The following is a 13,122-nucleotide window of genomic DNA, read 5'->3' as shown; positions in this document are numbered from 1 at the left end:
AAATAAATTATTACCGTTTTGTATTTTTTTATTATAAAAAATAATAAAGTATACACTCACATTAAAATATATGCCCAAAAGTATAAGCATATATTAAAAAAAATAATACCTCGAACTAAAATATTAAACAAATAAATAACCTCGAACTAAAATATTAAACAAACACACTTATTTATTTATCATTCATTTGACAATGGAGAACAATGTAATTGTGTAATATTCAATACATAATCGTAACCAATATATATGAAAATATATACTCCCTCCGTCTTATAATAAAGTATCTAATTTTTTTCATTTAAGTTCGTCTTATCACAAAGTATCTATTTCATTTTTTTAGTAACGGTATTATATACCTAACATTACAAATACCCTTACAACTTACAATATATTACACAAATATCATTATCTTTATATCACACATACTAATAAGGTTATTTTAGTCATTTCTACTTTATTCCTACTATATCCCAATATAATACTAATATTTCTAAAACTACATGTAAAAAGGTAAATGAATATTTACTATGTAAACAATATTATATCTTATTTATCATCACTTCAATTTTTCTTTATTTATTATGTAACAATCACATGCTTATGGAACTAATTAACATGTAAAAAATCTACAATAATATGTGTGAGTAAGACTAGAGGTGTTACCATTGAGTCGAGCCAAATTTTAAATGTTCGTTAACGTTCGCGAATAAGACTCGTGTTCGTTCGTAGTGTTCGAGCTCGGCTCGTTAAGAATTTTTGTTGTTTGAGCTCGTGTTCGGCTCGTTTAAGCTCAATTAAGCTCGTTCGAATTCGTTTGTCTTATTTTTTAAAATTTATATATAAATTATAAAGAAAATTTAAAATTAATTTATTTATATATTTTAAATAATATTTTATTTATTTATAAATTATAATTTTATATGTATATATAATATTTACAATAAATATATTATATAAACAAACGTTTGTGAACGTTCACGAACAAAGCTCGGTGCTCGTTCGTTAACCAAACGAGCCTGTTTATGTTGTTTGGCTTGGCTAGTTAACGTTTGTAAACGAGCTTTAATCGAGCCGAATTGAACCGAACCGAACCAAGTTCAGAAACGGCTCGGTTCGTCTAACAGCTCTAAATAAGACCCACAAATATAAAGTCATTAGAACTATAAAAACCCCTTTTTCATATATAATTTATTTAAAAAGCTAATTAATAAAAAAATAATACTTAAAATCTAAAATCATATGTTTAGTCTAATTTGATAGCTACCAAACTCCACAATGATTGATCACATTTTATAATTCCCATAATACCTTTCATGATTACCAAATTCAGCATAGGAGATTTAAATATTAAGATTTCAAACAAAGCAAAAAAAATTAAAATTAGAAAAACAAAAAAAAAAAAAAAGAATTTTGATTTAAAAAATATCACAAAGTCATTATTATTTATTCATAGAGAATGACAAAGATATGCTTTCCATGGCTTCTCCTCATCTTCAAGAATGTCTTGGAACCTGTGGTTGTCAAAATTACAACATTAGCAAATTTAATTAATTAATTAATTATTATTATTTTCACGATTATTATATTTTTTTTTTATAAAAATATATTATTTTTTCTCAAAAAATACTACATCAAACCCGCTATTTAAATTAAAATCCAAAAAATTATCAAGTAAATCTATCCTGAGTTATTTCAAAAATTATATGACTCAATAAAATTATATAGTCGATCATAATAATAGGATGAGTTTTTTTTTTTGACTAACTCGAGAATTTTATTAGGCGATATAATTATTTTGATTTCAGCGTATAATGCAAAATTAATTTATTTTATCGAACGATTTAAATTATAATGGCAATAGATCTATTAAAAATACTCTAATGATTTAAAAGAATTCTATGTAAATTGCCTGTGAAATTTTGGGGGAAAATATATTTTGATCTTAGAAATAATAGTACTTATTTTGATTTTTCAAATAAATTTTATATTGAAATAAACATGTATTTCATCTGTCCCATATTTATATATTCATTTGCTTTTTGCACGGAGTTTTTATAAGTATTAGTATTATATTGGGATAAAGTATAAATAAAGGTAAAAAGACTAAATTAACCCTATTAATATTGTATGATATAAAAGTAATGACATTTGTATAATATATTGTAAATTGGAAAGGTATTTATAATATTAGGTAAATGATATAATTACTAAAAAAAAAATGGATACTCTATTATGGGATTGCCCAAAATAAAAAAAAATAGATAGATGATTAAGGGACGGATGAAGTATCTCATATATTTCCATTCTAATAATTTTATAATTGCACTTGATAATGTGTAAGTAACAACATATACTATTTCTATATCATATAATTAAATCATTAAATGAAAGAAAAAAAACTTTTAAGATAAAAATAATTTCCCAATTTTAGAATAAAATAATTAAAATTTCAAAGTTAGGGTTTAGTTTTCTTGTGATTCATATGCTTAATTTTTTACTATTTAATTTACCAAACCCTTTACTATTTAATTTTTTACTATTTAATTTACTATAAAAGTTTGTTTGGGGGTTTAGATTTTTTGAGTTGGGATTTGAATAGTAAAAATTTTGAATTTAAATAGTTGTATGATGTGATATAAATAGGTGTTGATGTGATGTTTTGAATGTAAAATTGATTTTTAGTATAATATAAAAAATAAAAAATAGGTGTTTGATTTGATGTTTTTAGGAAAAAAAAATGAAATAAATAGTGGAAATTAAATCCAATCCCCCAAACAAACACATTAATTTACCAAACCACCCACCCTCCCCCCTTCTCCTAAAGAAACAAAGTGGGAAAATAAAAAAGTAAAAGATTACTAAAAATTATTTTTATAAATAAATTAATATAAATCTAAAGGACAATATAAATGAAAAACTACATAATTTTGGAATGTAGAAAAGTATTAAGAAATAAACTATTCCATTCAAGTCAAAGTACCTTTTCTATTATTTTCATCCAACTCACTTAATCAAAAATATATACTTTTTTTATTTTAGTAAAAATAATCATACATTAATATCAAAATATTTTTAATTTTTATTTAAATTACAAATATATTATTACATATATAATTAATTTATATAAAAGTCAAAGAATAAAAATACAAAAATCTTTTACATATGCTACTACCTAATAAAATATAATTACTTTTTAAAACTCAATCCGTCCCAATACAATAGTTTTGTTTATTATTTTTATCCATTCCAACACAATAGTCTTATTTTCATAAATAACCATATCACCATAAAAATACTCCTATTTTTTTTCATTTTTATTACACAATTGTCACTACTTTTTACACTAATACACTCACAAGGACAAAAAAGTCTTTTATCCATACTTTGTACCAACTACCGATATAATATAATATTCCTTAAATCCCTTGTCCAACCCAATTAAAACTATAATTCTGGATCAAGAATGATATGTTTGCGTAAACAATATGTTTTTCTTGTCAAGTTTTTTAAAATTTTATTGTTTAAATTTTATGTTTTTAAATATATATATTTTTCTTGTAAAATATTAAATTAAATATTATTTTATTCAAACGAAAATTTTCAAATACTCAATCAAAAAAATAAATTAAAAAAATAAATGGATAGCTGATAAATATCTCTGCAATTTAATTATTTAATAATATATAAATTATAAAATATTAACAATGAAATTCAGTGCATGCAAAGCTTAAAATCTGGGCTTGGCTGACGCTCTCACCCACGCTTATTCCCAATGCACTAAATAAATAAATAAATAATTAAATCAATCAATAAATAAAGAGAATAATAAAAGTTAAATAAATAATAAAAAAAAAAAAAAGTTAAGTAATTAATTATTGGAAAATAATAAATTGTGTTTAGAAAGTTCTGTCCATAGTAAAAGTTAAATAAAAATTATTTTTTATGATTTCTTAAATTTATATACTCATAATTTATTATATTAAAATATTTTTACTTATCAATAATTTTAATATATTTATTTTAATAAATAATAATCAATTTATTATTTTTTTTATTAATCTTATCATAATATATCACCTTACTTTTTCTCTATTTTACTTTGACCTAATACTTTTTTTATTCCGACTCAATTGACACATTTTATAAATGATATAATATTTAAGATAATAATATTTAAATAATTATTAATAATAATAAATTATAATATTATTTTATTCCTTTTTATATAATTAATAATATTATTAATGTTAAAATAAATTTAATATATATAATTAGAAAATTAGAATGGTATTTAATATTTTTTAAAAGTTATGTCGTAACAAAAAAATATATGCAATATGCATATCATGGAGAATAAAATTTCTTCTAATAAAAAAAATTATTTATTTATAATTAATATAAATTAATTTTATAAAAGATGTAGAGTTTTAAAAATAAATAAAAATATTAAGTTTTTTTTAGGGTAAAAATAGAAATAAAAGAATTTTGAATGGGTCCTACTTGATATATGATACTATATGTTATGTTGTTAATTAAATTGATTTATATTTATTAAGTATGTTTCGATTTAATAATTTTACCAAAAATAAAAAAATATTAATTGTTATGAAACAAAAAAAAATGTCAATTAAAATGAGACACCGAGAGTATATTGTTATTTTTAAATTTTTGTGTCCAACCAAAACTACGTAATTTAGTGGACAAATGAAGTATTTGATTTATAATATAACTATTAAATGTGATATTTAGATAGAAAATAATTTTAATATAGTATTTTAATTTTTTTTATTGAGTGAAATTAAAAATTATTTAAATATATAAACGTTGCTAAGAATTTATTTAAATGTGAATTTTTCATATTTTATAAATATGGATTTGTTTACCTAATTATCGACATAGTTTTAGTATATTTAATATATAATATTTTTTTTAAAAAAAAATTAATATTCAATCAAACTAAAATATTAGACAAACACATCCTATTGTTAATGTATTTAGTTTGAGTGATTAGAATAAATAATATTATTATTTTATTTAATATGTCAATAGTATACTTCCTTTAACTAAGTATCTATTTGCACGTAATTTTAAAAATATTAGTATTATATTGGAATATAGTAGGAATAAAGTAGAAATGACTAAAATAACCTTATTAGTATTGTGTGATATAAATGTAATGACATTTGTATAATATATTGTAAATTGTAAGACTATTTGTAATGTTAGGTAAATAGTACAATTACTATAAAAAAATAAAAATAAAAATAAAATGAGTACTTGTTATGAGCAAATTAAAATGAAAAAATAAATAGTTTGTTACGAGAATGTTTAAAAAAATTATTATTCACTAATAGTTAATTTAGCACTATTTTATATATAAGAATATTTTAGGTTTAATTAATAATTTGGTATAATGATCTATTAAAATAAAAATTGAATTACTTTATCAGAAACAATAATTTATTGAATTATATATATTTACTTTTTTAGCAAAATTTAATTAATATTGTATTTTAACAGTAACTAATAAATATTTTTATTTTATGTAAAGATTGAATTAATTTATGCAACTAAAAAGAAAATGTATGGGATTTTAGTTTTAGGTTTTGATTTCAAATAGTAAAATTTTGAATAGAAATAATTGTTTGATGTAATATAAATATGTATTGATGCGATATTTTAAATCTAAAATTTAATTTTAGTGTAATATAATGATAATTTGATTAGACTGATGATTTATAATATTTTATAAAAATCTGTGAAATTGTATGATAAAAATTTAAAAAATATATATATTTAATCAATTAATTGATTAATTACCAGAAAATAGCTTTCCCCAGAGTGAAGAAGTGCGTATCCATAGTCGTTCATCTGTACTGCCATTCCCGACGAATGAACCAACATCAAATCTCCACCGCACATCGCCCTCACATCCAACGGCCCTCGTCCCACCTCAGTTGCCACCCCATTGATGAACACTGTCATCACCTCTGAATAAATTCAATAAACAATTAATTAATTAATTAATTAAACAATACTTGTTTCCCAAAAAAAAAAAATTAATTAATTAAGCACTATATCACCAAATATTAGCTCAATTCAATATTTAATTCCTCACTTTTAATTTTCTTAAAAAAATTTACAATACTAATATATATATATATATATCTAAATTATCATTTTACTTTAAAGCATTGAAAATAATATGTTAATCTGGTGTATGTAATTTTAATTTTTTTTATAATATCTGAATATTAGGGTTTTAAAATGACAGAATCGATCAAGAACAATTAATAATAATAATAAAAAAAAAAGATTGCAATTTTTATAGTTATTTGTATTTTTAATATTTTCCAAAGCTTAGGTTGGATGGCAAGAACATAAAATTAGGGTTTCAATTGACAAGAAAAAATAAGAAATTATATCCTATATTAAATTTATGATACTGAAAAAAATTCAATTATGGTTTTTATCAACAAATTTAATTAATTAAACTGATAATCAAGAAATACGATTCATCAATATATATATATATATATATATCTAAGTTGAAATTTTGTGTGATCATAAAATTAGGGTTTTTTCGAAGCTCATTATCTGTGCTCTAATGGAGTCTCTCTCTCTCTCTCTCTCTATATATATATATATATATATCTATATATATATGTATGTATAGGTAATGGCTGACCAGATTGGTAATTGTTGAAGGAGGAGGAAGAATTATTGGGGGCAAAAGCGGGGGCCTGGTCATACTCCGGCGAAAGGCCGGCGGCGTGGTGCTCCGACGACAGGGAGAACAAACCGTCGGAATTTCCGCCGGAGAATCCACCGGAGGACGACGAAGAGCCGACCAGGGACGATCCGATCGGAAAATTGCAATTGGTGCCAATTTGGTCGAATTGAGGCTGAGGCTGGGGCTGGACCTGCTGTGGCTGATCCTCGCCGGCGGCGGCGAGGCTGGCCTGAATCTGGCGCTGGCGCCGGCGCGACCGGGAGCGGCGGTTCTGGAACCAGTAGAAGACGTTGGCGTCGCCGACGGCGCCGAATTTCTCGAGCAGCTTGCGGATTCGGACGGTTTCGTCTTTGGGGGGATTGACCATGCCGCTGTTGAAGATGGATTCGAGGATGAGGATTTGCTCCGGCTTCGGCGACCACCGTGAGCGGACGGGCTCGACGGCGGCGCCGCCGCGGGGGTGGGGTGAGTGGTGGTGGTCGTCCATTTGGGGAAGAAGAAGGGTTAAGGAAGTAACTGTAGGGTACTTGAGGGTAGGGAACTGTAGGGATAATTGGAAGGGAATTTTATTCTGTGACTAGTCTACATCACAGGAGACTCTATTTAAAGGCTGATTGATGCGGTGTTCGTTGCTCTTTCCTAAATGACGCTTTTGCCCTTTCCCTTTTATTATTATTATTATTACTCCCTCTCACTTAAAAAAAATATTATTTTTATTTTTATCAGTCAAAAAAAAATATATCATTTTCTAATTTAGTAATTATATTGTCTATCTAACGTAATAAATACTTTTACAATTTTCAATATATTACAGAAATGTCATTATTTTTTAATCACATAATCTAATAAGGGTATTTTTGTCTTTTTTACTATAAACCAATATAATACTAATATTAAAAAATTTACATGAAAAAACAAATATTACTCTTTTGCCCGAGCTAGATCTATTATTATTATTATTATTACTCATCCGTTCCACCTAATTTGTTCAATTTTTTTATTTTCTTCTTTTCTCATAGTTTGTCATTTTCCTTTTGAAAATATAATTATACACATTAATCACATTTTAAAATTTATAATATATATTTTTTATTTTAAGTAAACTATTTAGTATCTTAATATATAATTTATATATATTTTTTAATTACTTACTAATTAATTAATACATAAAACTCCGTATCTAAACTAAAATAGACAATTTAAGTGGAACGGATAGAATATTATGTTTTATTTTTCATGTAAATTTTTTAAATATGATTGTTTTTGTTCCAATTCAATATATTATTTTTACAAGTATTTTTTATTCTTATAATAATAAAATTAATTTATATATAATTATCAAATACATGTAATATTTGCAAAAGTATTATTTTTTTATATATTTTTAGGGATAAAGATGTTAAATTATTTGTATATTTTTACTAATTAATAATTTTTTTTTAATTTATTAAAAAATATAAATGAGATACATTAGAAAATACTCCCTCCATCCTATGTAATATGGATGTATTACTGTAGACACGAAAATTTAGGTAAAATATAATTAGTAAGTAATTAAAAAGTATATTAGTAAAAATAATTATTATTTAGTAAAAATAATTATAGATTAAGATTAAAATACATAAATAGTTTATTTTAAATTAAGAAAATTATAAAATTTAAAATTTAAAATGCGATTAAAGTACATAATTATATTTCCAAAAATAGAAAGGACAAGTTACTTGGGAATGACGAAAATAAAAAATATTGACAAATTATGTAAGACAGAGGAGAGTATTATTTTTATAATTATTTACTATTAAATATAAAATTATTATTATTAAACCTGGCATCCAACCAAATAATCATAATTTCCATTGACTGAGGGAATAGTATTTTGTACTATCTAAGTACAAATAATGTAAAAACAGTCAAATTTATCCTCTGGAAAAACAATTAGTTAAATAAGGATCATGTTTTTTTTTTAATATACTTCGTCGGTTCAATAACTAGATATTTATTTGTTTTTTATACGTAATTTTAAAAATATTATTATTATATTAAAATATAATAAGAATAAAATAAAAATAATTAAAATAACCTTATTAATATGTTGATATAAATATAATGATATTTGTGTAATATATTGTAAGTTGTAAGGATATTTGTAATGTTAGATAGATAGTACAGTTACTAAAAAAAGAAATAAATACTTTATTATTAGAAGGACTAAAATGGAAAAATTAATACTTTGTTGTGGGACGAAGGGAGTAATAAGTATTCCTTTCGTTTCATTTCAATTATCTTATTTCCACTACAAAAAAATAATATATTTGTAACGAAATTCCGTCCCTAAAGTTCACGTAGCTAACGTAATTCCGTTCCTAATTCCGTCTCTAATGTCATTAGTAACGGAAAAAGTAGATTTAGAGACAAAAAAATTTTGTTACAAAAATAATTTTTTCTTGTAGTGTTCCTTTTTTCTTCTGTTTTACTTAAATTAATATATTTCTATTTTGATAAAATTTATTAAATTTAAATTTACGTAAAAAAATATAAATTAATTTAATTAATTTTATAATTTATAACATCATTTAAAATTTATTTATTTCTATCTTTCTTTCAATAAATAAATATTTTTATCTACAATTAAAAACTTCTCATTTTTTTTGTAAAATTATTTAATCTTAATTATAAATAAATATATATCTAATTTTTATTTATTTGTATTATTTAAAATTTTATTCATTACAAAATTATATCTATATTGTATATATATGATTGAGATATAATATTTAAGATATTTAAACACATATTTTAAATTTATTTTAATTATATATTAATTCTTATTTTAAAATCATAACAATACTATTTACATAAAATATATATATTAATTCAATATTATTAACTAATTAAATTTTATTATTTTAAATAACATATCACTAATGAAACGAGTCAATTCAACGGGATAGAGAGAATAGGTTATAAAGTTTTTTCCTTTTTTGTATTTTAATTATGTGAAAGTAAAATTATCATAAGAAATTGGTAAATTAATTTTTAAATATATCAAAAATGACAAAACGAATAGACTGATTCCAGACCGAGAGAATATTACTATTCTCTTTGTTCCATCTGTAAGTATCAATTTACTTTTACCGAAGAATTTATTATATACTGTCTTCATCTTGCTTTAAAGATCCCATTTACTTTTTGCGTGTTAATTTTTCAATATTAATTATTATATCAAAATATAGTACAAATTAAAAAAAAATATATGAAAAAATACTTACATTAGTGTTTTATAATACTAATAGAATGACATTTGTACAAAATATTATACAAATATAAGGATATTTTTAATGTTAAATACAATAACGCAAAAGTTAAATATGACTCTGAAAAGCGAACGTAAGAAATATCTTGTATTTTAATAATCGATGATGATAGATGGTATGTAAAAGCTATTTTTAATTTTGTGATTTACTTTGACGTGATTGAATTGTGCAAAGTTTAATATATATGGCTACTCTTAGCGTTGACAACATACAAACTACTAATAGATAATACAACAATACAAGATATATATATATATATATTAATATAATACTCCTCCGTCTCAAAAGAATAATTTTATTGTGTTGGGTACGAGATTTAAAAATATTGATATTATATTATTAGTTGGTAAAAAGTAAAGATAAATGACTTTTTTGCCCTTGTGATTATATTAGTGTAAAAAATAATGACAATTATATAATAATAATGAAAAAGTAGGGATAGTTTTATGGTGATATGATTATTTATGAAAATGAGACTATTATTTTGAGACGGACAAAAATAGTAAACAAGAATATTGTATTGGGACGGAGAGAGTATTACTTTAAGTATTAATTTTTTTTTTTTTTTTTTTTGTATAGAACTTTCAATATTAACATTTTATTCATATATAGTATAAATTAATAAAAAAATTAAAAATTAAAAATAAAAACACTATCATTTTATTTTGTTTTATTTTTTATAATATGGAAACCTGCATAAAAACACTTCTATTAATATTATATGATACAAATATAATGGTATTTGTATAAAATATTATACAAATATAAAAATAATTTTAAATTTTAAGTACAATAATCCAAAAAATAAATAGATAACTTGTTAAACGACGGATGGAGTATTTAAAAATAACATATGAACTAATTACATGTAACAATACTCTTTCATAAAACATCAAAACATACAACAATTGAACTTTGATGTATAAATTAGTTAAATGTATAATGATATTTTTGTGATTTATATAAAAATTAAATAAAAATATTTCTATATTAAAGTATGATTATCTTTATTAGAATAAAAAACTTTATATATTTGAATGTGATAGAAAAAATAGTGAAATAATACCTTTAGTTGAGACAAATGAAGTACAATTATATATATATATATATATATTTTAATGATAGATTGTGGTATTTGTTATAAATAAATCAACTGTCTTTAGACTTTAAAATGTATTTTTTTTTATATTTTAATGTTTTGACGGATAATTATAAAATTTGTTAATGCGAATTGGACCTAAGGCTCTTTTCTCTATATTAAATTAGTTTTTAATGTAAAAATAAATTAATATTATCTCCGTCGGGTTTTAAGGGTCTCATTTACTTTTTACATGTTGATTTTTTAATATTAATTATTATATCAAAACATAGTACAAATTAAGAAAATATTAAAAAAATACTTACATTAGTGTCTTATAATATTGATAGAAGGACATTTGTACAACAAATTATACAAATATAATGATATTTTTAATGTTAATAACAATAACGCAAAAGATAAATGAGACCGTCACATGCAGAATTTAATTTGGTATTTTACTATTAAATTTAGTTAACAAAGAAATATGATTTGACTTATTATCTTTTTTGTTAAAAAAGATATAAAAAAATTATTATCGTGCAGAATTATAAAATTAGTTTTTATTTTAGTATGTCAGCATCAAATATTATAATTTAATATCATATATGTAATTCAATTAGAAATAGTTCTATACGATATACTAAAAATATTGGATTGTACAGTATATCGTAACTGTACTAAAGCTTCGGTATATATACCGAAATATCAATTTTTTTTTTTCAGTTTTTCAATATACTAAAAATGTCAAATTGTATATTGTTATATTATCGAAAAAATTCCATATGATATCATATCTTACCAATATTTTTGAATTTTCAGTATATTTTGTTATATGTATGCGCATTATTTCGATAATTCAGTATTTTTTTTATCCGTAATTTTGGTAAACCAAAGTAAAAAGAGTTCATTTTTATCAAAACATTATGTAGACTAAAGTATTAACTTGTATTTGAAATACAAACCAAACAATTGTATTTGTTTAAGAATTTTATTGTTTAAGTAAAATGTTTTATTCCACAAATTTTAATAAAATTATTATTATCTAATAAAACATCCAATTATTACTTCATGGATCTCAATGGAAAGTACTAATATTTTTATTATTTTTATCAATTTCATTTAAAAGTATTTTTTTACAATTTTAGTATAAATAATTATATAATAACAATATCAAAATATCTTTAATTTTTATCTAAATTATATACATAGTACTCCATTCGTCCCATTGAAATGTGACCATTTTCTATTTTCCTCCGTTTCAAAACAAGGTTACTATTTCCTAATTTAGTAATGGTACTACCTACCTAACATAATAAATACTCTTTCAATTTACAATATATTACACAAATGTCATTACTTTTATATTACACAATACTAATAAGGATATTTTCGTTTTTTTCACTACAACCTATTATAATACTAATATTAAAAAATTTACGTGCAAAAAATAAACGACAACCTTGCAACGGGACGGAGAGAGTATTGCACATTCAATTAATTTATAAATAAAATTAAATGACAAAAATGTTAAGATTTTTCCATATTTCTACTCATCAGTAAAATACTATCACGTTTTAATCAATTACAAAACTCCAAAAAAATATTTTAGAGTGAGATATAAGGAGTATTATACAAATTCCAACAACTCACCTACTATTATACAAATTAATTTATTTTTTAAAAAAATAATAATCTATTTGCTCGCTATAATTATGTTGGATTTTTTTACCTTTAAATTTATTTACAATTTATTTATAGTAAGAATTTTTTTTCATTCATAATTTTGCTATACATACTTTAACTAATAATATCTGAAATGTCACAATTTTCTTTAACTATCCACACTATATATTTTCTTTCTTTATCAATTTTTACTATAATTTTATAATAATCCCTCCGTCTCGGTGTAAAGTTGTCGTTTACTTTTTATACGTAGATTTTTTAATATTAGTATTATAATAAATTGTAGTGAAAAAGACAAAAATATCCTTATT

General features: G+C 22.0%; 1 protein-coding gene across 1 annotated transcript; it reads right to left on the bottom strand.

The window, feature by feature from the left end:
- Positions 1-1,275: 1,275 nt before the first annotated feature.
- LOC127259120 (WUSCHEL-related homeobox 11) lies at positions 1,276-7,305 on the bottom strand. Its single transcript, XM_051286269.1, has 3 exons — positions 6,689-7,305; positions 5,821-5,990; positions 1,276-1,511 (listed from the first exon to the last, which is right to left on the bottom strand). The coding sequence occupies exons 1-3, from the start codon at positions 7,218-7,220 to the stop codon at positions 1,494-1,496; spliced, it is 720 nt and encodes a 239-aa protein (XP_051142226.1). The 5' UTR covers positions 7,221-7,305; the 3' UTR covers positions 1,276-1,493.
- Positions 7,306-13,122: the final 5,817 nt, after the last annotated feature.

Source organism: Andrographis paniculata, unplaced genomic scaffold, assembly GCF_009805555.1.
Source record: "Andrographis paniculata isolate CXL003 unplaced genomic scaffold, ASM980555v1 Contig14END, whole genome shotgun sequence".
NCBI classification, from domain to species: domain Eukaryota; kingdom Viridiplantae; phylum Streptophyta; class Magnoliopsida; order Lamiales; family Acanthaceae; genus Andrographis; species Andrographis paniculata.
This window is presented reverse-complemented; position numbering and strand designations above follow the sequence as displayed.